General features: G+C 51.4%; 9 protein-coding genes and 2 non-coding genes across 11 annotated transcripts; 4 read left to right on the top strand and 7 right to left on the bottom strand.

Moving 5' to 3' along the window:
• Window positions 1-2049: 2049 nt before the first annotated feature.
• Window positions 2050-3930, bottom strand: SWC4 (swr complex subunit; the record flags this gene model as incomplete). Its single annotated transcript, XM_062946531.1, has 1 exon — window positions 2050-3930. One exon carries the CDS (start codon window positions 3928-3930, stop codon window positions 2050-2052), a length of 1881 nt encoding a protein of 626 aa, XP_062800171.1.
• A 527-nt stretch (window positions 3931-4457) lies between these two features.
• ERP1 (emp24p/erv25p-related protein) lies at window positions 4458-5843 on the top strand. Its single transcript, XM_062946530.1, has 3 exons — window positions 4458-4906; window positions 4969-5274; window positions 5330-5843. The coding sequence occupies exons 1-3, from the start codon at window positions 4703-4705 to the stop codon at window positions 5477-5479; spliced, it is 660 nt and encodes a 219-aa protein (XP_062800170.1). The 5' UTR covers window positions 4458-4702; the 3' UTR covers window positions 5480-5843.
• YCK2 (Palmitoylated plasma membrane-bound casein kinase) lies at window positions 5026-8763 on the bottom strand (the record flags this gene model as incomplete). The annotated part of the gene is made up of 6 exons (XM_062946529.1): window positions 5026-5732; window positions 5850-6762; window positions 6799-7191; window positions 7259-8443; window positions 8505-8574; window positions 8635-8763. 3 exons carry the CDS (start codon window positions 8761-8763, stop codon window positions 7305-7307), a joined length of 1338 nt encoding a protein of 445 aa, XP_062800169.1. The 3' UTR covers window positions 5026-5732; window positions 5850-6762; window positions 6799-7191; window positions 7259-7304.
• A 17-nt stretch (window positions 8764-8780) lies between these two features.
• Window positions 8781-9808, bottom strand: QC764_0063140 (uncharacterized protein; the record flags this gene model as incomplete). The annotated part of the gene is made up of 4 exons (XM_062940541.1): window positions 8781-8838; window positions 9062-9442; window positions 9568-9732; window positions 9795-9808. The coding sequence occupies 4 exons, from the start codon at window positions 9806-9808 to the stop codon at window positions 8781-8783; spliced, it is 618 nt and encodes a 205-aa protein (XP_062800168.1).
• Window positions 9809-12565: 2757 nt separating this feature from the next.
• QC764_402490 (uncharacterized protein) lies at window positions 12566-17537 on the bottom strand. Its single transcript, XM_062946528.1, has 3 exons — window positions 16709-17537; window positions 13136-16649; window positions 12566-13075 (listed from the first exon to the last, which is right to left on the bottom strand). The coding sequence occupies exons 1-3, from the start codon at window positions 17039-17041 to the stop codon at window positions 12699-12701; spliced, it is 4224 nt and encodes a 1407-aa protein (XP_062800167.1). The 5' UTR covers window positions 17042-17537; the 3' UTR covers window positions 12566-12698.
• Window positions 17538-18139: 602 nt separating this feature from the next.
• Window positions 18140-20077, top strand: QC764_402480 (uncharacterized protein; the record flags this gene model as incomplete). The annotated part of the gene is made up of 1 exon (XM_062946527.1): window positions 18140-20077. The coding sequence occupies one exon, from the start codon at window positions 18140-18142 to the stop codon at window positions 20075-20077; it is 1938 nt and encodes a 645-aa protein (XP_062800166.1).
• A 482-nt stretch (window positions 20078-20559) lies between these two features.
• Window positions 20560-20655, top strand: QC764_402470 (uncharacterized protein; the record flags this gene model as incomplete). The annotated part of the gene is made up of 1 exon (XM_062946526.1): window positions 20560-20655. One exon carries the CDS (start codon window positions 20560-20562, stop codon window positions 20653-20655), a length of 96 nt encoding a protein of 31 aa, XP_062800165.1.
• A 184-nt stretch (window positions 20656-20839) lies between these two features.
• Window positions 20840-21828, top strand: QC764_402460 (uncharacterized protein; the record flags this gene model as incomplete). Its single annotated transcript, XM_062946525.1, has 2 exons — window positions 20840-21151; window positions 21175-21828. The coding sequence occupies 2 exons, from the start codon at window positions 20840-20842 to the stop codon at window positions 21826-21828; spliced, it is 966 nt and encodes a 321-aa protein (XP_062800164.1).
• Window positions 21829-24624: 2796 nt separating this feature from the next.
• QC764_0063090 lies at window positions 24625-24705 on the bottom strand. The gene has a single exon. It is a non-coding gene; the product is annotated as a tRNA-Asp (tRNA).
• Window positions 24706-25126: 421 nt separating this feature from the next.
• Window positions 25127-25243, bottom strand: QC764_0063080. The gene has a single exon. It is a non-coding gene; the product is annotated as a tRNA-Ile (tRNA).
• A 53-nt stretch (window positions 25244-25296) lies between these two features.
• OST3 (oligosaccharyl transferase subunit ost3/OST6) lies at window positions 25297-26942 on the bottom strand. Its single transcript, XM_062946524.1, has 4 exons — window positions 26435-26942; window positions 26278-26378; window positions 25865-26220; window positions 25297-25805 (listed from the first exon to the last, which is right to left on the bottom strand). The coding sequence occupies exons 1-4, from the start codon at window positions 26795-26797 to the stop codon at window positions 25621-25623; spliced, it is 1005 nt and encodes a 334-aa protein (XP_062800163.1). The 5' UTR covers window positions 26798-26942; the 3' UTR covers window positions 25297-25620.
• Window positions 26943-27138: the final 196 nt, after the last annotated feature.

Genomic DNA, 27138 nt, shown 5'->3' with positions numbered 1-27138 from the left:
ATGCATCCATTGCGCAACCTCAACTCCCCTTGGCGCCCACAACAACGGGACGTTGAACTGACTGCAAAGTGGGTAGGGCTAACCCATATTATGTACTGTGGTGTGTGGTGAGGCTCTGCATTGCTCAACGCCGCATGGCGCTTACCTTTACCTAGAATAGCATCTCAGATCTCATCACGGCCCTCTCATTGGCCCATCATTCTTCGACCCGCCGAACATCTCCCGCTCTTGTGCCCAAGGTTCGTCAGATTGAACGACACCTCTTTCCCCGGATACCCTTCTGATGGAAGGTGTGCAGAGATCCGGGGTCAAACATGTCTGTTTTGAAACTCGATCACCACACCTCTTATCAGCAAGCCTTGGTGGCGTCCAACCATCTGACGGGGTGCAGCTACCAGCGGTTCAAGGTCAAGAGCTATTGGGACAGATCAACAGGGCAGATTATATATATCTTTTGACTACAGATCTAGGCATATTCACATCGTGCCATAACCCCATGTTATTCCAACGATCCCCCACCATCGTCAACACCATCTACTAATCACTTATACCATCACATGTCTACCCGCCAGCTGGTAGGTCGTCTCACGATTGGCGCCTGCAGCCTTCAACATCCTCATCACAGATCTCAAGATGCAGACACTGACGACAGCCTCGCAAGTCTGGTGTCGTAGATGTCAATAAATCTCCGAAGGTACTGACCATTGGTACTGGTGCATGATCAACCTCGAGTACGTGCCTCACGGTTGAGCAGCCTCGCTCTCCCCGGATCGTGACCAAAGACATGTACCTGCATATAGGCTTGGTCCTAGATCCCCTTTCTTCCTCGAGGAAATGCAAATCAAGACGTCGGCGGGTATTGTTCCCGTCGCTTGGGGGCTTGCTGAGCTTTTTATAGATGCCGCTGCCGTTAGGAAGCAATCTGTCTCTTTGTTGAACTTTGTAAATCAATGTACCACACATTTCAGGAGTTGAACATGACGAGATATCTCTTGAAACGCATGCACCGGCTAGCCGCCCAAGCATCGCAAATTGTTTGTCATGATCAATTCGTCTCGGACTTTTCTGAACAGCAGGTTGTCTCTCATGATACTCACATTGTATTATCGTCACATGACACCAAATCACAAATCATTCTCCACGGCAAGAAATGGAGGTCTTGCACAAGTCTAGTTGTTGTCAATTTCGTACCATAGAAGCTGTCCAGTTCAATCACCATCCTTACGTCCGGCAGTGATGGCATTCCGCGTAACACAGTTGAAGGAATTCAGAGATAGGTAATGCTTTGGCAACTGCTACCTTGAACCGGAACTCGAAAGTAGGTGTTTGTTGCAATCCAAGCATGCCTTGCCCAGTTTTCTATCTTCCAGCTAACCATCACAACATCGGGTTTCGTAGCTCGAGCCCCAAATATCCGGTTCGCCATCCCTTGACAACGATCCCTATCTATGTTACCGCGGGAGCATGATCGCACATCCACACTCGCTCCATCGACCATTCACCACGCACTCACATACTGTACTTCGTTTGCTTTGACTTTACCTAATATATCCATACTTGCACCTTGCGGCTACCAAAGCCCTTCAGATGCAGTTCCATCCTTCTTTGTCGTCTTTTTTTTCTTGGTCCACTTACCTTCATCTCAGTTTCAATTTATTCATCTTCAACCTTGTGTATTCCTCAACCATAACTTTCACTGACAAACTCGAATCAAGGTGACAATAAATCCGGTTGCCACCTACTTGGGCACGGTATCACTCTACATTTTGCAATCATAAGACCAGCTATTTAGTAGATCATATAAATTTCAACTTTGGAGATAGAACACGTCAACTTGACTACACCAAAGTCATGTACCAGATAGCATTTGGCACTGGGAAGTGAACACATCCATCGCTTCGAGCAATGCACTGGACGTCCTGATGGATCAGGCAGAGATATTGTACTGTACACAGAGCGTGATGACTCCCAAAGATATCATTACTATTTGTACAACTCCTCCACCGTCCTCCAGACTCCCATTTCCGATAGTCCAAGACCTGGGCCAAATCACTTCTTTTGCCGCTTCGAGCTCTTATCACTCGCCGCGCTCAACACGCTCGCGCTCCTCTTATGCCCAGCAGCAGTCAAACTCCCACTACTCCCGGGCCTCTTCTTCTCCCCATCCTCCTTTGTCTGCCCGCCCTCCTCAATACTCTCTCCGGCCTTCTCCCCCTCCCCAGCAGCAGCAGCAGCAGCACCATCACCACCACCACCACCACCCTCACCCTTCTCCTTCTCCCCCTCCTTCTCGGCCGCGATACCCTTGGCCCGATCCCGTTCCGCCTTCTTCGCCTCCTCAATCTTAATCTCCCCATCCAACCGATCACTCATCTTCCTCAAATCCACCAACGCCGTCACCGCCCCCCAAAGCACCTCAAACTGCGCCGTCACCGCAGCCGTCGGCATCACCAGCCTAGGCGGCAAGTCAAGCTCGCTAAGCGCATTCGTAATCCGCAGCTGCTGCTGCCCGCTCTTGTGGCTGTAAAGCTTGTTAATCCTCTCATACCGAAACGTCGGGCCGCTCCCCAGCCTGTCATGATACGATACGCCATAAACCTGCTCCTCCTGCTGCGTCAACTTCCTCCTCTCCGGCTGCTGCGCACCCCCGCCCTTCTTCTTATTCGCCGCCGCCGCCGCCGCCGCCGACGTAGGCGTCGGATCAGCCGGCGTAGCCGGTGTCCTCGCATCCGAATCACGACGAGCATGATGGTGATGATTATTCGACGTCGCAGAAGCGGCGATGCTCTCCCTCCGATTGGCAGGGTTCGTCTCCGAAACCGCACTGTTCGGCACGCCCGAGTTGTTGCTGGGACTGACGCCCTCCCCAGGCATGATGCTCTTCCTCTTCTTGTTCTTATCCGTCGACATCAGCGTCTGAAGCAGGTTCTGCAACCCGGCCGACGTCTTGAACGAGTTGATGTCCGAGTCCGTGGCCGGGTAGTCAAGCCGGTTGTAGAGCTCGCGGCGCTCCTCGTTGAACCTCTCCGTGCGCGCGAGGATGCGCTTGACCTCTAGCAGCAACGACTCCTCCTCCCGGGCCTCGTCCTTGGAGCGCGACAGAGTGTTGAGCGCAAACTGCTTTCGTTTTCTTTCCTGCTCCGGGTCAAAGTTTTGCATCATCTCGTAGAGCTCAAACTCTGGCCGGGTCATGTACTGCGCCGGTTTCTGAACAGCCATCATTTTGGCTGCCACCTCGTAATATCGCGCTTTGAGATCCTCCATGCTCCGCTGTTTTGGGGCCGGCACCACCGCCGTGCTGGTATCCTCCCCATTTGCCGCATCACCACCACCACCGGGTGGTTTTGGAGTAAAGTCATACCGATCCCATATCAACGTCCACCTCAGATCGAAATCCTTTGCCAGCTCCAACAAGTAATCCGTCTCCTCCTTTGTCCAGTCGTTGTTCTGGAGGTTGGAGTGATACTGATCCTCGGTGTAGTGAGGCACAACGACCTCGACATTGTACTTAGCAAACGCCGAGTCCTCAGGCTTCTCCTCCCTCTTTTCCGAAGCTGGCGTCCCCTCCCCCCCTCCCCGCTGTTGTTGCCCATCCCCATCCTGCGCACCTTCTACCGGCGGCGCGCCATCATCCGTCCTCCTCTTCCAATGCCTCAGCACCAATGCGCCGTCGTCTCCCCTCGCCGAGTTGGTGAACGTCTTGAGCTCCCATTTCGCAACCGGCTTCCGTGTCGCAAAGCGGCGCTTCTTGAAGAAGTTAACTTCAGGAACGATGGCTATTGGGTTGTCGCCGCCCAGGTTTTGGACTTCGCGAGCTAATCCCTTCAGGTTTAGTCGTGGCGCGCTGGTCTTTTGCTTCTTGGATGGTCGGGGCGCGCCCGAGTGATCGGAAGGGAGATTGAGAACATCGTGAACGTCGCGCGAGGTCATGGTTTGTGGTGGTGTTGTACCGGGTAGGTCGGTGGTGGTGGTGGTGGTGGGGTTGGTCGCGTCGACAGGTCAACCCCGTGCACTGTGGGGATATCTTAATAAGGTAGCGAGAGAGCTGCGAGTTTCGTCGGCCGCAATTTTGTCCCAAACTGCAATCGGGCATCTGGCAAAACTCGACCTGAAAAAAAAACCCAGGTTGGGGGTATCTATCAAACGGAAGTCTATTAAAAAAGCAATCAAACTGAATTGTCGCTCTTGAAATTTTGATGGACTGCGCAACGAAAAATCAACGTTTTGATGGCAAAGTTTGTCGGAAAATGAGCGACGTGATTGAATGATGGCATTCACTGTGAGAACGCGAAATTCTGTCAAGCAACACCGCCCAAATTTTCCAGAGGGCACAGTGCGCTCTCACAGTTGTCACCCAAAAACGCACACAGTGCTCAAGGGTCAAGCTTTCTGGTTACTGATCTCGCACGTGACTCTACCTCAGCTCAACCCCTGAGATTGGCTGGGGCGCTCCACTGAGAGTGGCCCCAACTTTTTACTGTGGAAGCGTGGCAGCTTCCAAGCTTGACCGGGGTCGCGCCTGTGCTGTGCTGCTGCTGTTGCTGGTGAATTTGTGAACAAACCCGTCGCAAACGACGATAAACCGTTGACGAGCGACGACCATACCACGACCAATTCAAACGATACACCGACGGCTCCAATATCTCCCCCATCAACTATCACAATCGGTCACGGACAACACGTAAAAAAAACAACCGCCAAAATGAGGGCCATCCTCCCCCTCCTCTCCCTCGCCTCCATGGCCCAGGCCCTCTACTTCTACATCGACGTAACAACCCCCCGCTGCTTCTTCGAAGAGCTCCCCAAAGACACCCTCGTAGTAGGCCACTACGTAGCCGAAGAATGGGACGACCAGCGCCACCACTGGGCCAAGCACGAGGGCATCTCGATTTACATTTCCGTTGACGTATAACCTCCTCCCCCCCCCCCCACATCCTTCCTCTTTCCTTGCTAACTTTGTGCCCCCAGGAAATCTTCGACAACGACCACCGCGTCGTCTCCCAGCGCGGCGGCCCCTCGGGCAAATTCACCTTCACCGCCGCCGAAGCCGGCGACCACAAAATCTGCTTCACCCCCTCCTCCTCCAGCGGCCGCTCCTCCTGGCTGAGCATGGCCCAGCCCAACGGCGGCATCCGCCTCACCCTCGACATGGCCATCGGCGAGACCTCGGCTATCGACAGCAGCGACAAGTCCAAGATTGCCGACCTGGCCACCCGGGTCAAGGACCTGAACGCGAGGCTGAATGACATCAGGAGGGAGCAGGTGTTTCAACGTGTAAGTTGCTCTCATTCACGGAGATGGGGTGGTGCTGATATGAGGGGAACAATAGGAGAGAGAAGCCGAATTCCGCGATCAATCCGAGTCCACCAACGCTCGCGTCGTCCGCTGGATCTTGATTCAATTGTTTGTCCTTGCTGGTACCTGTGCTTGGCAGCTGAGCCATCTTAGGAGCTTTTTTATTAAGCAGAAGCTAACGTGAGAGAACAATTTTGGGGTATGACAAAAAGAAGGAGATGAGGGGGGTCTGGGCGTTTTATATATGTCGAAATAAGAAATATTTGTTTGTTGGTTGTTGCCGTGGTTGGTGGTTGTGGTTATGAAATTTAGAAATGAGACTTTCCAATGGGAAAACGGTCTGTCTTTCTGTCTATAATGTATGTATGTCTGTCGTGGGAGTTATGAAATCATAAAGACCAGGGATTGTGTTTCAAGGCTGGAGGTGGAAAATGGTCCTATAAACATTGCTGGTGTCAGTGGAAACCAGAGTTCTTCAGATGCAATGTGATGCCTGGATGGATATTGTATAATGCGCTTGCTCACTGGAGGTGATGAGACAAGAAAAATATCACCAAATCCTTTCGTTATACACACCACAGATTTATATCAACTATATTTATCCCAGAGATTCCAACCCTTGACACCCTCAAGTTATCTGTCCAACATTCCGCCTAAATCAACCCTCCTCTCCAGCACCTTCCGCTCTTATCCCGACACCGTCCGCTCTCTACCCTCTTCGACTTGACTCCCTCCTCCCCTTGAATTTCCTCCTCACAACCAGCATTATTACCACACGCACCAAAGGCCTATACACCAACATAGGAAAACAGACAGCTCTTGTCAAGGAAAAACACCCAACAACGAACTAAACTATATCCAAAAAGCCAAACAACAAAAAGCCATTACAACAATAACAACAACAACAACAACAACAACAACAACAACAACAACAACAATTACAACAAAAGCGACAATGTTTGTCCCATTTTACGACGCCCAGTCTTGTACAAAAAAAGAAAAGAAATGATATACCCACTCACCCACACATACACACACGCTTATACAGACAGATAAAACAAAGAAAACATACACCAGGCAAAAAACAGGGCAGGTTGGGTTCGGAATCATTTTTTTTTTTTCAACGACTCGAGTGTATACTGACTGACTGACTGCTGAACATAGCAAGGAGGCTCTTTCTCTTCGTGCTTGTGTTTTTCTTTTGGAGACAGAGAGAGATTCTTTCATTATTTCTGGACGAGCAAAAACAACAAGACGATGATGGAAAAAAGAAAACCAAAAAAAAGGAAAACACCACCCTGTCCAGCCAGCCAGAAAAAAACCACGAGTCAAAAGAAAAAAAGAAAAAAAAAGTGATGAAACCATGCCCTGTTACAATGCCGTTCTTTTTCTGTATGTTCTCAAAAGGGATGCTGATTATTAGAGTGAGTTTATCTGTGAGTATGTGTGGTGGTGTGTGTGTAATGTGTGAGAGTGAGAGTGAGAGTGAGAGTGAGAGTGAGAGTGAGAGTGAGAGTGAGAGTGAGAGTGAGAGTGTGAGAGTGAAAACGTTCCCCCAAGGCGCCAAACAAGTCAAGACTGATATTTTCCCCTGCCAGGCCAGCCCAAGAAGTAGTTATTAGCCCTGCCAACATCCTCCGCGAGAGCTGCAAGCAGGTCAAAGGCCAGAAAGACAAGACAAAGACAGAAAAAAAAAGGGAGAAACCGGGATTATCGTAATCGTAATGATGTCCAGGAAAGGCGCCAAATGTGCTGGAATGCGCCCCCGTGTAAGAAAGGCGTCCTTCTAATGTCCCATGCAAAAAAACTAACAACGCATGTCGCAGACAAATCATAAAGGACTCCTATCTTCGAAAGCCCCTATATAGAACTTGCCGCCGGCTGCCGCTTACAACGCTGATCCAACAAGTTAGCCGACTTGTTTGTCAACACTCTCGAGGCAAAACAAAAAGGCAAAGCTTACTCAGCAAGACGCCAGATCAACGCGTAAAAAAAACAACCAAAACCCATTAACCGCAGCAAAGAGTCTTCATGAACTTCTGGAAGCCTGTTGGCTGTGGTTGAGCGTTATTCTGGGGAGCAGGTATGGCGGGCGAGTGTGCCATCGGTCGTTGCGGCAGGTTCTGGGTGCTGGTCTGGAACTGGGCTTGGGTTGATCCCGTAGGTGTCGCTGCTGGCATGTTGTAACCCCCGACCGCGGGCCTTTGGGCTCCCAAGGCGGGCGCGTTTGGCCGTCCTTGCTTCGACTGCCTCTGGTTCGGCTGGGGCGGTAGGGGTTTCCCGGCGTTTAAATGCGACATGCTCAATTGAGGGGCTCGCGGGTCGCTTTGGTGGTGTGTCGTCGGCCCCCTCGAGTTGCCGTGGATCTCCATGGCCGAAGCCCCGGGGCGGGCGTTTGGGTTGTGCAAAGCGCCCGGGCGGTCCCAGTCCCCCTTCCTGTCGGGCTTGCCAACCTTCATCCAGTCATACTCTCCATCTTCGGGAATGCCAGCCTCCTTGAGCGCCGTAGTGAAAAGCTCACGGAGGTAGTCATAGTCGGGCGTGTCCTCAAAGCCGAGGTTGCGCACATATGTCAGATACGTCACCAGCTGCTCGGGGAAACCCTCGCACAGCTCCTTGATGGGCGTCGTCTGCTTCTTCTCACCAATCTTCTCGTACTTCTGCTTATTAGTAGCAGCCTTGAGACCCTGCCAGGGAAGACCACCGCGCAAAAAGTACATGAATACGTGGCCAAGGGCCTCGAGATCGTCTCTTCTCGACTGCTCGCGACCAAGATGGGTGTTGATACTCATGTAACGAGCAGTGCCAGAAAGCGACTTGCGTTCGCGGTAGGGAATGTGTTGCTTCGTCTTGGGGTCACGGTATTGTTTGGCCATACCGAAATCGACCACGTGGATGACATTGGAAGTCTTGGAGTTTGGCCTGCCGATGAGGAAGTTATCGGGCTTGATATCACGGTAGATCAGGTTCTTCTCGTGGATGGTTTGGACGCGGGATAGCATCTGCTTGGCGACCATGACAACCGTCTTGAGGGAGAATCTCCGGTTGCAGTGGTCGAAAAGATCCTCGAGCGATGGACCGAGAAGATCGATCACCAGGATGTTGTGCAGACCTTCTTGGCCGAAGTAGTACACATTTGGGATGCCAGCTGCGACAAGATTAGCCTGAGGTCATTCCCGCCCATCATGGGTGGGCACATGTCTACTTACGGCACCCGACGAGGATCTTGTATGTCCTGTACTCATCTCTCAGTTGGGGGGCATCGCTCTTTCTTGGTTCCTGCAATCACGTCGCGTCAGCATTTGCTTCTACCCTTGACGAGATGTCGGATTCACGTACAAACTTGATGGCAACCTGTTGGTTGTTCAGGAGGTTTGTGCCCTCGAAAATTACACCGAACGAACCCTCTCCGATTTTCTTTCCCACTCTATAGTGTACACCAACAACGTTGGAGGATGACGACGCCATTTCGGGCGAATTGATCGTCAGCGATCAGGAGCAACGCGACAGTGATTGTATGTATAGCACAGTCTCGGAGTCAATCTATAGCAGACTTAGATGTCAGTCGCGAGTTGCTTGTGGTCCATCGGCCAAATGATTTGGCGTCGTGTGCGTTGCCGGTCCAGATCGTGAACAGGGCAGCCTAGTTGGCGGCCTGGCGTGTGGCAGTGGGCAAGACTGGCTGGACCAATATGCCGAAGCGGAAACAAATGTGCACTTGCAGTGCGAATGATAAACAATTGGGGTGGCGTATGGAGAGACTCACCCGATGTTCTCTGGACAAGACGTCAAGGTGGATGGAGTGAGCGGAAAGAACCCCTGGGCCAGGCGGTGGGCCTCTCTCTCAGCTGTCGGGCGAGGCGAAGCAATTGCGGGCGTAAGGTTTCTGTCTTGTCCTGTCGGTCGGTGATCGTCGGGATAGCGGTCGCGGTTCGTGTTCGAGCTGGGTGGGTAGATAGTGGACGTGGCGGTGGGCGCGAGGGCGGGCGGATTGAATTGACGATTCCGTTTCTTGACCAAGTCGACGGGTCTCTCTCCCGTCTTTCTCTCTCTCTCTCTCTTCTTCTTCCAGGCACCAAAACACCAGACAAAGCGAATTGACTTGGGTGTCGCGATTATCCGAATCGGCCCCAACACGACTTGTCGTCTGCGGCCCTTGCTCAGGCACACAGGTTTGTGATGGATGGGCGATGGTCGTGCGGTGTGGCGGAGAGGTGGAATGGGAGAAGGAGGAAAAGGCAAATGCAAAGGGAGAGCTAAAGGAGGACGAACGAAACAGAAGGGGACGGCCAGTGCCAGGGCAGCGCAGCAGCAGGCCAGCGGAGTCGAGGGCCGCGACAGGGGGCTAGCCGTGCACGGTCAAAATCCCACAGAGGCAAAGCGCCCCAGTCTTCTTCGTGTCCAGTCACGACCTCTGGGCTTTCAACATGACCTGAACTGTCATCCAATGGATGCTTGTGCCAAATGGCTGCAGAGCTTTGCCTCTCAAACTTTGTTACCTTGATATCGCCATGCTTTTGATACTGATCAAGGACATGAGGCTGCTGCTCCTCCAACTCAAACTCGAAACTAGCTGCCCATCGCTTCCATTCAGACCAGGATTTCCAGGTTGATGTGCCCCGTGCTTTTTTCCCATGTGCCCGCCCACGGTTCACGCCCGAAAAGAAAACTCGCTCCCGATCAAGCTTCCATTTACGGTGGAGCAGAGATACAACTTTGCAATCTTCCCACTGGCCAATGCATTGAAATCCAGGCGCCGTCGTCATATAAAGAGACTTGGGCCAGCAGTTGATGCCGAAAGGAAAGGAAAGGAAAGGAAAGGAGAGGAGAGAGATCAAGAATCCATGGCCGAGGCCAACGACCCTCTTTGAGATCCATTTCCCAACCCCCAAATCTCCACCGCTAGAAGCTTTCCCGGAACGGCATCTCGTCCAGCGGCGGTATCATAAAAAAAGGGGGCCAATGGGCTGAGACGCATGACACTACTGCTCCTGGCTACAGTATGCAAACAAGCAAAGAGGAAGGTAGGACAAACCGTTCCCCATCTTGGTCCATCCATCCGTCATACGCTTCTCATCTGCCACAAAGGCACAAGGCTTTCGGTCCTCGCTCCGGGTCTCGGTGACGGTGGTGCGGTACGGGAGAACACGCGGTAGGGTAAAACGGGTAGGCGAGATGCAGTTGCGGGACGGAGGAGGAGGCGGTGACGGTGGACAGCCCTGGTGCTGCTTGAAGGGTAACCCTTGTTCAAACAAAAGTCTGGGGAGCATATTTTTTTTTCTGAGGCTGGGTCTGTTTTCCGTCCCGCTTTTCATCTCATCATTGCCAGAGGCCATCATCCAAACGACGTCAGATCAGACACCACTTCCTTCCTTGAAGATCCAATGTCGAGATGATTGATTGATTGATTGATTGATTGATTTCCTTCTGATGAACACGCCTGTCAAGCAGCCCACCAGCCTAGCCTCAAGGTGAGGCCATCGGGTCAAGCTGAAGGGAACCCAAGCTTTTGTTACCACAAGTTGATGATCACAAGCTCCATCACCACCAGGGTTTTCTTTCTTTTCTCACTGCCCCCTTGAGCCAAAAACGTTGAAGTCTTGGCGGCTCTAGGTAGGAATAGTGTAGCTCACAAATGCAACACGATCCCGATGGACGAGGCTGGGGAACATTGATGAACCCACCACGAAAGCATCACCATCATGATCCTGCTGCAGCACAACACTCTATCCCATCCATACCATCCTTCCTCATTTGGACATCCTGTCTCGGAGACCTGCCTTTTCTCTCCAACCTGGAAACTCCCCACAGCATTCAGCTGCAACAGCAGCCTGCAAGGCCAACTCACCAAGCATCTCTGGGCATCCTGGGGTACGGTAACAAAAAGACAAACATTTTCCATCTTCCTTTTCCAGCGCGGTTAACAACGTAGCATTCCTTGATATAACCGCCCGAAAAGTTCTAGATTCCATCTTTCTAAGCGCTTGTCTCGCTCTCGGTCCCTGGCAGTAAAGTAAAATAAAAAAAATGCAGGGACGACGGCATGTCCGTTGGTGCCAATACGCCAAAATCTCGCCAGTGTTGAATTTATTTCCGACGACGACCACAACCGAAAGTGATTTTTTTCCGTTGTAAATTTAAGGATAGCCCAACCATTTCATTGAAAACTTTCTCGCCTCGGCGGCGGCGGTTGTCGCGTCTCTTGCTGGGGAGGAAAAGGATGGGAAATTGTTATTCTCCTCGGAAATAGAAACCGGAGGCTTTGCATTCGGCGAATCAGATGTGTTTGACATTTGTCAAACTTTGGGGGCATCATCAGACTGTGGCCAATGATATCCTATACATCTATATCCTCGAACACAGCTTCATGGTCTCGTGATCTTTATCATCTTTCTTCCAGGGTACCTATGTGCTCTGATCAACGCTGATTCTCGCGACAAAGACCACACACATCCTCGAGGGTTGTCAACGGGTGCACCTTCCGATGACATGCATCTTCAGTTCGCTTGCTACCCGGGTGGCTGTCTCACATCCTCCAACTAATAACCAGCACCTGTTTGCCCCCTTCCCGCTGGTGTTGGACTCGACTCGAGATAATAAAAACCTGAAAGAAACTCACCTCCTCTGACCACCACCGAAACGCCACCGGAACACAGTCCCCCCTCAAACTCTCAGCCCTCCACAGCAATCATTGCTCCTTTAAGAAGTTCACAATCCATGTTGTGCAACCCTCCCCCCATCCCATTAAGTATTCCTTTCCCATCTCCCAGCAGTCCTCGGATCAAAACACATTATTCACTTCATTCACACATCTTTTCTCAAGCCACCTAGCTAGCTTGTATGTCACTCAAGAAATTCTCATACTCAACTACCTCCATACGCTGCTTCTCACCCCCTTTTTCACCCCACTCCATCAGAACGAGAGAAAAAAAAAGTCAAAACTCCCAAGCAGCAAAAGTAGCAAGCCTATATGACGAATTACTTCTACACTTTCAGTTTGGTCATTGTCTATGTCTCAACAATGTTGTTGTATTTCCCATTCTTCCCCCCGGCCCAAAACACATCGCCTTAAATCACTCACCCACCCACCCACTACCACCACCACCACCACCATCCCTTCCAAATCCAACATCATGATAGTTATGAGAACTAAAACAGACAGAAGAGAGAAAAAAAGAAGTCACATTCATCTGGTGTGTGTTGTGTGTGTGTGTGTCCCCATCCCATTAATAACATCAACATAAAAAAAAAAAAATGAAAAAGTCCATCCCCCCCACCCCCCGCCGCCCAAATTCATTTTCGTTCCCTAGGTACTTTCTCGCTCACTCCCTTCCCTTCAGCAATAACAGCAAAAAAATCATCATGACAAAAAGCCCACAAACAATCCTCTCCTCTCCTATCCCTCAAACCGCAAACAAGCCCCCACCCCCATTCTTTCCCCCATCCTTACCCGCCGCCGCCTTCTCCGCAAACTTCTTCAGAATCGCCGCCTCCTCGCTCCTACCATCCCCATTAACACTCGACCTCCCAGCCGCCGTCAGCTCGCTAAACGCCGCCGTCACCGTCTTCTCAGCATACTCGCTCGTCGTGAGAAACCACGCATCCGCCCTCGCCTTCTCAACATACCCCCTCAGCTCATCATCCTCCCACTTCATATTCTCCAATATCTTCTGCTGCGCCTGCTCGTCCAGGTTCCCAAACCGTCGGTCCACCTCCTCCGTGTACACCCCCAAACACTCCGAAGGCTTGACAAACGGGCTGAACTTGTCGTCTGAGAGTCCTGTTGTTGCGTGGTGGGCAGTTAGCATGTGATCCAGTCCCTGACAAATGAACAACTTACTCTGCTCGTAAACAGCAAAGAGGGCATGGTAGGTAGCCGTGTTGCCCAACAACGTCAGCTGCGCCTCGTCACCCTTGTTCTTAGTCTGGTTGACAGCCTTCCAATCGTCGCGAACAAAACAGCGACGCCAGATCAGCCGCACCGCCTTAGCACGTTCCTCGCCCTTGAGGCCGTACTTAGCAACCTTGAGGGCCAGACAGAACGGGTCCGGGATCACGTGCTCGTACTGCTCGCCTAGGTCGGCCAGCGTGAGCAGGTCGATCAAGGTGGCAGGATGCAACGCCTCATGCTTGAGCAAGCGAGACATGCCGTCCTCAAAAATCCGGTGGAATGCCTTTTGTCTCTTGGGAATCAGCACGGCTTGCTCCTTGAGAAGAAGCTCCAGCTCCGCCGACTCGTCAACCCCCTCCTTGATGATGGGCAGGATGGTCTTGTAGAGAGTGTCCTGGATCTTGATAATCTCCAGCTCTTGATCAATCTTTTCCAGGTTGATGCTGGTCTTGGCCAGAAGATCAGTGGATGCGCTGCTGACGTGGTCTCCATTCGTGGACTGTTCAGCTTCCTCAGCCAAAAAGGCCAGCTTGCCCAGGCTGAGCTCAATCTTCTTATTCCAGATCTGCTGCTTGCGGCTCAGACCCAGATTGAGAAGAGTTTCCGCAGCATGGTCAATATCGTTTTCTCGTTGGACATCGTTGATCCATGAAATCTTGGCCAGCTCAGGCTTGGCCCGGAGGAATAGCGTAGCAAAGCCATGTCTGTCGTATGGAAAGTCGAGAACGGCCTGGACTCCACTGTTCTCGAGCAGGACCTCATAAGCACGGAAGGCAAAGTTCGCTCCATAGTCGTCAAATAGCCTACCCATACGCTTCTTCTTCTCTTCAACCTGGAACTGCATGTTCTCAGCGTTTTGGGGGACGGCGCTGGCGGCCTTCTGCTCCATCAACAGAATCTGCTGCACAACGACTTCGGCAAGGGCATCAAAGCCCTTGTACTCTTTGGCAAGCTGGATAGCCTCCTCCCAGAGTTCAAAGTCCTTCAGACGGGTTACCTTGTCATAAACCTCCTCCGCGTACGCCTTCAGATAGAGTTTTCCGCGCTCCTGAATTTCCGAGACTTCACTTTCCGTAGCCCACGAGGCCTGGTCGATCAATGATTGCAGGTATTGGCTGATCAAAGGTGGCAGCAGACCTCGGGTTGACTCGAGGAGCATTTTGTTGGCGGGGTTGCTCTCTTGTGCTGGTTGATGGGAGTCGAGCCACTTGAAACAGAACTCAACAAGTCGCTTGTGGTTGTGAATAATGAGATGAGTAGCAGACCAGGGCTCTGGGAATCCGGTGCCGCCCGGGACCTCAGTGCCGCTCACTCCATAGTCATTAGCCCTGGAGAGACGGAACTTCCGGGCCTCGGCAAGCGCTCCGTTCTCGACAGTAGCGGCTTCCCATGCCAGTCGGGTGATTTCATCATCAGAGTTGACAACTCCCTTTGTGTAGATGTACTTGATGACCTGATAAGTCCAAGCAAGGAAGATGTCGAATCTCCAGACGTCATGAATAAACCAATGCCGGACAGGATCAACCTCTCCGACCGCCATGTTGAGGTCCGTTTTTTGGCTTTCATGAATCCAGGCAACGATTTCCGTGACCACTGTTCTCTCTCCTTGTGGTCGCTGTGCGAGGAAGTCCTCATGCTTCTGCCACACATATGTTGCAACCGCCAGTTTTTCGGCGTTGTAGAGCAACTTCCAGCGGGTTTGGGCATCCAGCTCAATCGCGAGCTCGCCAACGTAGGAGATTAGGCCATCCAGATAGCTGATCCGTAGCCGAAGGTTGTTTTCGAGGGAGGCTGAGATGTTGGAAATGAAAGGTGTCTTGGAGCCCAGGATCTCGCTGCTGAGCAGGATAGCGGCTGTTCCAATATCCTGCGCGGAGAAAGGAAGCTGCCTCTTGCCCCGAAAGACGAGCGGGTTGTCCCCCTTGACCCCAAAGAAGACGGCCTGCTCGAGCTTGCTCTTTGCTGTGATTTGTGGTGGCTGGTTAGTAGTGAATCGGTCCACATCCGTCACGGCAACCCTGACAGTCCCAACACCTTGCAACAAGAGCACGACGGCCGGATTTTTGGTTCTGAATCGGTGGATACGCTGCCCATCTTGACCCGGATCATTGCTGCTGGGCTCTTCGCTGCCGGAGCCAACCACCTGTAATGAATCCTCATCTCGAAAGTCGATCACGTCCTCAAACGTTGGCGGTAAGACATGAGCGTCGTCCAGCAGCTGCACGTCAGGAGACTCGGGGAGCAAACCCATGGAGGCAACAACTACGGCCCGGTCAAATACGACGAAAGCAACAAGTGCTGGACGTGGTAGGTGGAGTCGGGGTTTCTCGGCAGCAACAGGTCTGACGGGGGTGGTGTATGAATTTATCGGGCGAACAATACCAAGTCGATAGTCACCCTCCTCGATCGTCACCTCCACAATGGCATATCGAGACTGGCGCCTGTCCGAGTGTGATACCAGCAACAATCCATGCTGTACCGTGTCGATCCCTTGTTCAAGGTCATACTTGTTGAGTCGACTGGCACTAATGTATTTGTCTTCAACGCCTCGTGGGACAAAGGTAAAGTCCAATACCTCAAAAGAATCCGGTGTGAAATCCTGAGCTTTCTTGTCGGTTGCGCGGACTGCTTCGCTCAAGGCATCTCGCAGAGGAAAGTCGATAAGCAACTCGTGCTGACCGCCACGATGGATCTTCCAAAAGCATAATCTCCCTTTGGTGGAAGCGGCGGCAATGATGCGCTCTCCGACGTTCGACCCATGTGTTGCCCGTGCGGCTACAATGTCGGTCCGAGATGAGGAGCCAGAAAAGGCGTTGCGGATGTTGCCAAGGAAGCCCGCCAGATTGTTGGACAAGCCGTCGCGGAGGAATTGGACGGAGATTCCAGGTCGGCCGTGGGTATCCCTGACGCTCATGTAGGCAAGGCGACCACTGCTCAGAACAAGGACGAAGGCAGAAGTTTCCGCGTTTACAATCTGAAGGACATGCTCTCCGGAGAACATCCCCGGGATGCTGTCCTCGACCCCGTTCCGTTGCTGGCGGATGAAGTCGAGAGTAGCGGCGCTCGCAATAGATTCCCAGTAGGCGATTTTGCCGCTGACGGGCATGACAACCACCAGACCCGGTTCATCGGAGGCGGCGGATGGTGGCACTAGGGAGCCGAGCGGTAGAGGGTCGTTGACGTGCTTCGAGGGATAGGGGAGTGTGAAGACGAATGTTTCGGGAGATGAGACGGTCGATGCATATGGCCAGACGAAGGCGTGCGTATGGGTGAGGGTCAGGGCATAGCCGCTTGAAGAAAAGATGGCACCCTGCTGTCGGTCTTTTAGAGGAGTTAGCATCACAAGTCCACGCGGAGTTCCCTCGCCCAAGGGTACAGGCAGGTAGGTCTTACTCTGCGCGTCGGCGCGGAGCCTATCCGGCAACGCTGGCAGCTTGCTCACTGTGTACGCATTGTTCTGTGTCTGTAAAGAGTAACTAGTCAGCATACATCGAGATCATTCACGGCGCATGCGAGACATACCAGAACAACACTCCCATCGCCCTTGTTTGGTCTCTCGCCGGCCTTTGGCTTCTTGAAACGGACACTGAGCTCCCGTCGCGGCACGCCGACATTCTCAATGCCGTCGCTCTTCGTGCCAAGCAGGTCGAGCTGGTCCGACTTCACCTCAAAGGTCTCGGGCGCGGCAGTGGCAGCGGCATCGGGATTCGCAAAAGTCGTTTCCGACAATGGCAGTCTTTGCCGTTTCGCTTTGGGTTGTTGTGCTGAATTCTCGCCGCTCAAAGGTCGCTGACGACGGCGACTGCTGCGGGTTCCCTTCGCGGGCCCGCCTTCTTGGAGAGTGGGCGCAAACATCGAGTTCGCGGTCGCGACTTGATGTGGTGATGTTTTTTTTTCTTCAGGTGCTGATGATGCGCGACCTGGCGACGGGACCGCCGATTGAGAGAGGCGTCACTGGGGTTCGTGGAAATCGGGTAGTCGATGCTCTATCTCAGCATGTCTCTGGTGGAATGGGTAGGATGCTCGAAATCGCTGATAAAAGGTGAATGCAGAGGCTGCTGTCGGGTTCTGGAGACGGCGGAAGAGGATGGAATTGAAGGGTGACACTTCTTTTCGGTTTGACCTTTCCACAGGCACGAGTGACGAAGCCTTCAGCGATTGGCCTGTGTTGACTTTGGTCGAAAAAGTATTGATACCTGATTGGCTCCGAGCCGCAAATCGTGAAGACCAAGCTGCCAGTGCTTTCTTCGCGCTAGCACCCGATTGGGGAGCACGGCCAAGACTATGATCTCCACCGCAAAAATAGTGTTAAATCGAGACGTTGGGAGAGCAGCATCTCCAGGTGATTTCAGGATGTAGTGAGCGCAGCCAAGGTCTAACAAGGCCTTTGTGAACCCTTAAACAAAGCTGTATGTCTTTGAAGGGGAATTTTTAGAGCTTTGTAGCCAGTTATTTTGATGCTTTGTATCCAATGCAAAGGTATGGCATGGCGGTATAACCGAAGGCCATCGTTTGATATCGAAGTCTCTCGCTAACAATCCCCATGTTTTCAGAAAAGGCTTTGGGAACTTTCCTCTCGACCACTACCTTTTCACTTCCTTCACACTTGGTAGTTGTGATCCCTCTTTACCTTTCACCTCATTGTTTTCTTTTTTGGCCATAGCTCCCTCTTCTCATTCCATTTTCTCGCCATCAGGAGGAAAGGCCTCGCAATGGGTTAGTCCACCGTTGCAGTCAGCAAATTCTGGACTTTAAGGGGACCACGGACAGTGAGTGACATCATCGCGGATTGGGGCTCCGTCGCGGTATTATTCCGTCGCAACGACCACCCACCACCAACGACACACTCACTATCCAACCTTGTCGGCGTGGAATAACCAAGATAGCAATCTGGCCAATATCTCTCCATTTCGATATGTTTCCTGGCAATGGAGAGATTGAGAATCAGCAGCCATGAACCGAGCGGCCACATCCATCACCATCACTGACCCCTTTGTCAAGTACACGTCCCTGATAGCTACAGGTGCTTACAGCCCTGATGCGGCACAGTACCGTCTCGCACACCACCTCCAAAAGATATACACAAGACTCAAAGACTACAAACCCACCCACGAGTATCGAAGCAGGCTGGGCCAGATTGCCAGAGCCATTGATCCTGTCACCACGAGTGCACATGGAGGAGACGATATAGCGTCTCCCACCCATCCCATTCGTCGGAATCCTCTCTTTTCCAAACTTTTTCAGCGAGATGACAGCAAAGACAGTCTTGCCCTGGCAAGAACACTCACTGACCAGCAAGCCGCTCTCCATGTAAACTCTCCCAAAGGGCTTTTTCTGTCGGGCGAGGTGGGCACAGGCAAATCGATGTTGCTCGATCTCTTGGCCGAGGGTCTTCCTACACAAGGGAAGAAGAGGTGGCATTATAACACATTCATGCTTCACGCCTTTTCACGGCTGGAAGAATTCCGAAAGTCGCACTCCAAGGTCTTTTCAACACACGGCGCAGAGTACTCGCTGCTGTGGATAGCAAAGGAAATGGTTGAGCAGTCTCCCATTCTCTTCCTTGATGAGTTTCAGCTCCCTGATCGAGCCGCCAGCAAGATCATGAACAATCTTTTCATTGCCTTTTTCCAGTTGGGTGGTGTTCTCATTGCTTCGTCCAACAGAATGCCCGAGGAGCTTGAGAAAGCCACAGGTGGTTACTACTCGCCACCAACCACCGGTGGACTTGTGGAAAGGGTACTAGGGTATGGGAAGAGTCAGTATGGTGAGCTGTTTGGGAAGACGAGTGATTTTGCCAGCTTTCTGGAAGTTCTGAAGGCTCGATGTGACTTCTGGCACATGGAGGGCACGCGGGACTGGCGGAGAAGGGAAAGCCATGGCAGTGCTACTCTCCCTGTTGTGGAGCCATCTGGTACTTTGCATGCCGAGAGTTGGTCAGCAAGAACAGCCGTCAGTACTGCTGAGCATGGCCATGAAGAGGTCGAAAGCAACTCTTCGGCACGGGCACCAGCGATGTATTTCCTACCATCTCAAAATCAGGAAACATGGCAAACCATTTACTCAGACACTGCGGATTGGGAGCCATACTCTCAAATAGTATATGGGAGGAAGGTAACTGCTCCCAGACAGCGACACGGAGTGGCGTGCTGGAGCTTTGATGAACTCGTGAGATCTCTAGGTCCCGCAGATTACATCAGTCTGGCGTCCAACTACCACACGTTCATCATTGACAACATTCCTGTTTTGGATTTTTCCATGAAGAACGAGGCCAGAAGGTTCATCACCTTTTTGGACGCCCTGTACGAGTCACGCTGCAAGCTCATTGTTCGTGCTGAGGTCGGCCCTGATGACTTGTTCTTCCCGGAGATGAGGGCGTCGGGTAGAACAACGGGCGGAATTGGGACCGCTCCGGCCCAAGTTGAGGTTGTCGATGATGCTACCGATTCCGAGACCATCGCAGAGGTTTTCCAAGATCAAATGTCCCCCTTCCGGCCCAACATCTCTACTTATGCCGACTCCAGAAATGCCAAATATGATCCGGATCAGGACTCGGATTTTGGCAAGGAACAGGAGAGCAAGATTGACTTTACCAAAACCGGGGGTTTCACCGGTGAAGACGAAAGATTCGCGTACAAGAGAGCCACGAGTAGACTGTGGGAGCTATGCAGCGGGCAGTGGCATGCTCGGGAAGGGGATTGGTGGCGCCCTTTGGCGAGGGAGGCTAGGCACTGGGAAGGCAAAGAGGTATCGAAGCCTATGCCTTCACCCCTTATTAACTCACCCAAGAGCGAGATTACCATGGGTGAGCCTGTAGAGTTGGATGAGACTGCTGGCCTGGAGAGGCATAGAGCTCAAAGCTTGAAGGAGGGCGAACGCCACGCGATCTAAGCACATGGTTCTGTGTAAAGCTTAGCAACTGAGAGCCAAGTTTTTATATAGCTTGACAGAGATTTCTGTCCTGGAAAGCACCCTGGCTGCCTTGGAGGATCTTCATAAGGGAAGCGATGGCGCTCCTTGCTCGTGGTAACCACCGCTTGCTTGCAGTATATGTATGCGTTTGGTCGCGACGTTTCTTGTTTGCTTGTGGATTACGTTTGGTCACAAAGCTTCAAATTTCAGCACCGCCTGTGGGCGGTGTGGCTACTAGAATCTCGGATGATTCTTTTTTTATATTTCTTTTTTTTTTCTTTTTTTTTTTAAAAAAAAAAAAAAAGTAAATCGCTTTCAATCAAGTATATAATTCAGAGATCAATTCGTTTATCACCCACTCTCTTGTCTCTTCTTCACATTCGTTTATGATCCTCTCTCTTTTCTCTTCTTTACATCAATGATTCTTCCTTTTCCCTCTACCTAGGTATAATACAGTCAAGATGCAGCACACTATCAAGACCAGCTCCTTTATTCTCTCTCATACACACACCAAGGGGTTGGCAATCCCTCGTGTACCGGTCGATATGGCAATTTAAGAAGTCTAACTCTAAGAATTAAAGGCTTGATTAAGGTTTGATGAGATAATCTCCTGGCTGGCTCTTTCCACCTTCTGTGTTCTCTTTGTTGACTGTCTAGCGTAGCGCCCGTAGGTTTACAAAATCATCACGACTTACCACAATTTCCACGATTCCCTACAAAATCCACCACCTTACAACCAAAATGCAGAAAAACGCCATCAAAACCAGCTTTTTTATTCTTTCGGATTCACACGCCGAGAAGGGGCTGGCGATCCCCAATGTACCAGTCGACGTAGCAATTCACTGTGGCGACTTGACCGAGGATTCCAAAATCCACGAGTTCCAAACATCTCTGGACCTCCTCCGCCACATCGATGCCCCTCTGAAACTGATCATCGCGGGAAATCACGATTTTACACTCGACAAAACGGCTTTTGAGAAAAAAGTGGCAGAATTTCAGCAGCTTTACCTGGCTCGGATACAGATCTCAACAAAACCGAATATGAAGATGTCGGAGAGGCCAGACGCTTGTTCAACTCGGAAGATGTCGTCTTTCTAGGAAAGGGCATCCACAGTTTTGCCCTCCGAAACGGAGCGAAATTGACGGTCTACGCCAGCCCATTCACGCCATCACTCGAAGCAGACGACTGGGGTTTCAGTACAAATGAGGAGAGAAACCACGAATTCAACATACCGAGTGATGTCGACATTGTCCTCACACACGGCCCACCGAATGGGATCCTCGACCGTGCAGCGTCCAAGCAGAGACTCGGATGCGAACATCTCTTTGCTGCTGTTGCCAGAGCGCGCCCAAAGATGCACTGCTTTGGGCATGCTCACAATGGTTGGGGGGCCAAATTTGTGGCATGGCGTGAAGTACCCAGTAAGAAGCCAAGTCACTTTAGTGACATCAACAACGAGGGGTCTGTTTTGGTGGAAAATCTTGGGAGTATTCTTCCGTGGAAATGGGATACGGAGGATGTGGTTCGAGAGAAGGAGAGCCGGCTGGAAGATTTGCGGAGGAGGGGTTACAGGAGGACAAGTCATTGTGCCGGGGATGAGCAGCCGATTGAGGTGGGAAAGATTACTTTGTTTGTTAACGCGGCTATTCAAGGGGCGAAGGATGGGACACAATTTCCATGGGTTGTTGATATTGACTTACCTGCTGCTGTCGCGTTAGAAGGATGTTAATAGATATGATGTATAAGCTGATGGGCTTTGGAATTTGAAACTTTACTGAGAGGCATGTCAGTACCTGTGATTCGTCTCCTGCTTGTATAAACTGGACTTGTACTTCCTTCAGCTTCGGGAACAGATGACGTTCTTAGAGCCATGGAAATAAATTCTAGTGACGGACGCAGTCCATTCAAGACGTATAACACGGGCTCGAAAGTGTTTAAGCTGTATTTAAAAGACTGTCCGTTACCTGTTCAGGCCTTGGAACTATCTTAAAACGCAAATAGACTATGTTTGAAGCCTTACCTAGCCAAGGGGTTCATGAGTCTAGAAAGACAACTGAAACATACCGACTGGTTATTTTGAAAGCATTTTAGTAACCCTGATGAGACTATCTTTTCAGCAATATCAATAACTACATCAATAGATATCCATTGCCTTAGTCTTGTTTTTATATCCATCAATCTCAGTTTTGAAGGCCACTGTAGCAGTGATTCTGGCCTTTACGCAATCTCTTACTTTCAGTGGCAAAGATGAGATCAAAATTCTGTTGAGATAATCTGATATATATACTTCCCCTCGATATAAATGCCATCCATATGATACCTCTTATCTCTATTCTCTGATTCTCCACACTCAGCGTAACCGAACTCTTCACCGTTTCAAACCTCATAGCCACGCCGGTACCTCATACTACATTCTCATCCCTACTTTTCTCTAATTTCCCGCCATCTCAGGTCCCTCAAACCCCTTGATATGTCTTTGTAAACACTTGACCTTACACAGGAGTGGGCCGAGAACTTTGCCGTGGGGTTTATCTCGGTTCTCAAGCTGAGTGGTTGATTGTCTCCATGCTCGAGGGAATGTGCTAAACTTTTACCAGTTCGCAATATCTGAAACAGCAGCGTGCAATCATGGAAGTTTGTTCACAGTGAAAGAATTAGGTAGATATCACGATTTCAGGTGGGCAGATCGGCCATCTTCGAAGACTGTTGACTAGCTTCGATGGCCTGTTACTATTTTTGAAGGCCTATTAACTAAGGTACCTGGTATCTTAGAGGGTCTGTCAACTACCCACCCCAAGGTATCTTAAGAGGCCTATCGTTCTAATCATCCTCAGTGACATGTTTGCTGATATTTTTGAAGTCTTGTTCATCTGGCTCGAAGTGATGCCCTCTCATGTACGGGCTGCCTCATGTCTGCTTAAAACCCCTATGTCAAAGTCTCTCGGGATTCTCGCCTTCATGACAGGAGACCATAAGACATTCTCACGTGAATAGGCAAGGCGTAAGCATGAGAAGGCCGAAAACGAGATAGAGAAAGAGATACGTAGGCGACCAGTGCAAGCGGAAATGGGCCGGATTGTGGAGAAGAAATTGAGTACCAAGAAGGGACAATTAAAGCTTCAACTGTATCCATTTGGACCCCGTCAGCAGGCCCATGCAATTGTTAATGCAGGGGAAAGAGAAAGTCCAGGTCCAAGTCCAAGTCCAAATCACACTCAAGTCACCATAGCTCTCATAGCCGCCCTTCAGAGCACGCCGCCTGGAAACAACACCCTCCTGATCGTCCTCACAAATCTTCGGGTAGAGACGCTGATAGGGGCCGGCACAGAACTAGACACCACGCTGAGTCTGCCAGTGACCTGGCCAACATCCTGTCCAGCGCCCATCTCTCTGACGAGGACTACGAGGGCCATGACGGTAGCTACTATGACGATGATGGTGATGCGCATGAAGAATACCCACACGCACCTCATACCCCTCCTCAAGGCTCTGCCCCGGATTTTCCTCCGCCACCAGCTGGGTTCCATGCTGGTCACCCTCCTCGGCATTACTCGTAACAGCCTTCTTCTAACGGGCAATTTGTTTTCCCCCCGTAGTCACAGGCACGGCCGCCGCCGATGGGACCGCCGAAGTAACCGGGAGCGGGACCGGGGATTAGACAACCGATGGGACAACCGATGGGACAATCGCCTATGGGATCACCGCCTATGGGAATGGCAGCTTCACAGTTCATGCCTGGGTCTATGCCACCACCACCGCCACCGCCACTGCCACCGCCGTCACCGGGAATGACAGGGCCAATGGGTGGACCACAGTTTGGAGGCCTTGTCAGGACAACCGATGGACATGGGAATGCCTCTGGAAGTTCAATTCCCGGGACAATTGCCAGGAACACCTCCTATGACACCACCGGGAGCAACGGGATTCATGTCGCCTGTATCGGGAGAGTGGGAAGAATTTAAAGAATGTCCGGCTCGGCGCAACGTGCTTAAGAACTTGGTTGGATAGAGCTGGGGAGGAAGGTACGAAGGGGTGGACTTGAATGATGCTTTATGCTGGACGTAAAGATTGAGCCATGGGGATTATTACAGATTTTGGAAGTCTAGCTTGAAGCTGAGTCCACCTATCTTTATGGAAAATTTAGAAGTTGTACTTGCTTTGCGGCTCTAGTTGAAACAATTGGTGTGTTGTGTTGCTCTCTTGCTCCCGCGTTCCCATAACTTATGCCCCTTACATACACCTCATTGACCCAGACTAATGGGGGTAAAGCGGTATCCTAACACAGCAGCAGGTACTAGCTGTGAGAACTTACAACTCGCGTTGAAGCACCTTCAACAATCTCCCTAGCCAACCCACCCCTACCCACTCCACCCTCCAGCACCCCCTTTTCCTCCTCCTTCCTTCCCCCCAACTCAACCCAACCCTGCCAACCTCCCCTACCTTACCTCCACATATATACCCAACCCCCTCTCACCTTTTCAACAGTCCCCACAACCCTACAATAGGTGTCCACACCTGAGAAAAGTCTTCCGTAGTATAGTGGTCAGTATGTGAGCTTGTCACTCCAGCAACGCTCGAGACCCGGGTTCAATTCCCGGCGGGAGAGAGGATACATTTTGCTTTTGCCTCCCATATCTTTCCTGATTGCAGTGTCATCATTTTGGTCTTCGTACTCTTGGCCGTTAGAGAGTAGGCGTGGCAAAGTTGGCTGGGAATGAATGCATGCAACAGCATGATACGTATGTATGTACAGAGTTGAAACTGTGCGATGAAAACTTTTTTTTGATGCCATCTAGGTATCCAAAACTCAGCACCAAGTTGACTGAGGCGAGAAAAAAAACACCAAGGCGAGGACAGAAACAACCTGTCATGGGGAACTGTCAAGACAGCGCTGATAAGGACCATTCGAAGCTTGACCCTGCACCGATTTAAAACTCAACGTAAGATGGCGACCACAAAAGCCTCACGAGCAAGAGTAAAAAGGTCTTCAAGAGTCAGCAGAGAACTTGGAAAAACAAAAGATAGGATGCCCAATAACAGGATTGAACTGTTGACCTTCGCATTGACTACATATAACACACAAGGATATCCTAGTGAAGACTATTATATTAGTACGACGCTCTAACCAGCTGAGCTAATCGGGCTTTGGATGGGAGATGTTGACAGCAGTCGGATATCCACAAAATAATACTACTCTCTTCACCAGACCACAATCGGCATGGCACTGCCCTTTGGGTAACCCCTATTTTACCCTTCTTCATAAAGTATTTCGCTATCTTGTGCTTTCAAGATTCTCATCTTTTCCAGTTCCAAAATCTTTTACGCCGTTTTACATGCTAAATACCATATCAAAACCCAGAGAAAAAGAAGCAACCCCCTGAGCTGAGCAAAGGGTACTGTTATACACACATCTCGTTTTATATCTCTTCTTCAAGAACCACCACAACCTTGCTTTTCTTCTCTCGTGCTTGTTTCACCAGGCACCTCTTCCCACTTCCACCCCTCGCCCCAGAACAATCCCTTAAACAAAAGGAGGCAACCTAAAAGGATACCCCGGGTTCTTCCCCCGAAACACGCTCAGCAAAAACGCATACGTGAAAAAGAACACCCCACCCCACGCCAGCACCGCAACCCCCTGCGTCTTGGAGTCCCCAATTCTCGGCACCTTGATCGCAAGGGAGATGCCCGCCAGAGACAACAAACCATCTATTTCCAATTATTAGCACATGCTCCCTCTTCTCAGTTGACTTGATAAAAAAACTTACAAAGAGCGGCAACAATCTGCGTCTCCAACCCGTACTGGCTCTGGAACCCAGAGGCAAAGTAGCTGATACCCCCCTTGCCATCCGAAGCAACGTACGGGACCTTGCGGATGTGGTTGTACATGTGGCCCGAGGTGAACAAAAGAATAGAGATGAGCGTGACGGCGGCCCAGATGTTGCGGGATTGGAGCACGGGCACAATGTAAGGCCAGGCGACGTACGAGGCTGTCAGGCTGCCGAGGGTGAGGACCGTGGTGGAAATCCAGCGCATCCAGTTGATTGGTCTTTTGACGGGGGGGTGTGGGCGGTCGGGGAGGTGGCGGGCGATCCAGGTGTGGACTACTTCGGCGATTTGAGGGCTGAGGGGAGAGGTTAGCTTGAGGTTGGGGTAGAGGAAGAGGAAATAGGCGGCTTACCCGTTGGAAAAGTCATAACGGAGGGGCTCGCTGTTGGCGACGGCGTGGGGGCCGACGGTGGGTGGGAAGAGGAGGAGGACGGGGGCGGTTTGGAGGCCGAGCTATATATCCCATGTTAGATACGTTTTTCCTTGTTGCATGTTCAGGGAGCTCGTACACTCATGAAAATCTCTCTCCCGTCGGCAAAGTCCAGAGTACCAAACAAAACCCTCGATTCACCAGCCTTGTCACCCTTGACCCAGCTGCGCGCAAGTAGATCCCACTCAGGCTGGAACTCGCGGCAGAGCTGGCAGTTGAAGCGGGAGTCCATGGCGGTCAGGACCACGGCGGCGGTGTAATCGCGGGGTTGACCGGTGAGTTCTCGGTAGGAAGCATCGCTGAGCTTGATCGGGGCGGCGGATGAGGAAGCAATGGATTTGGCGTGGAAGGAGTTGAAGCGCTCCTCAGTCGTCTTCTTTGCTGCCAGCGACCCGCCGGCAAAGGCCAGCGAGGCCGTCAGGAAAGCGGGCAGCCAACGCATTGTGTGATCTCGGAGGGTGTATGAAGAAATGAAGGTGGTTGTGGGCGGTATCGACGACGACGACAGCGACGACGTCTTTCGATAGCTTCTTCCAAATCCAATCCAATTCCAACTGTGTCCTCAACGTCAGCGAACACCGTTGCAGTGGACTTGGAGCTCTCCGCCAGCTGCACCCTTGCAGCTTCCCGTAGCTTGGCAGAGTCTGACAAGGCTGCGAGCCGGCCCGGCAACTGCACTGTCAGCGGCTGTCATATCTTGGCAGGAGAAGCTGAGCAGTGGGGAAATGGTGGGGGCGGATCCAGCTAGGCTGTTTCGGGCAGATTGTTTACTCTCAAACCTGG

This window comes from Podospora pseudoanserina, chromosome 4 (genome assembly GCF_035222485.1).
Source record: "Podospora pseudoanserina strain CBS 124.78 chromosome 4, whole genome shotgun sequence".
NCBI classification, from domain to species: domain Eukaryota; kingdom Fungi; phylum Ascomycota; class Sordariomycetes; order Sordariales; family Podosporaceae; genus Podospora; species Podospora pseudoanserina.
This window is presented reverse-complemented; position numbering and strand designations above follow the sequence as displayed.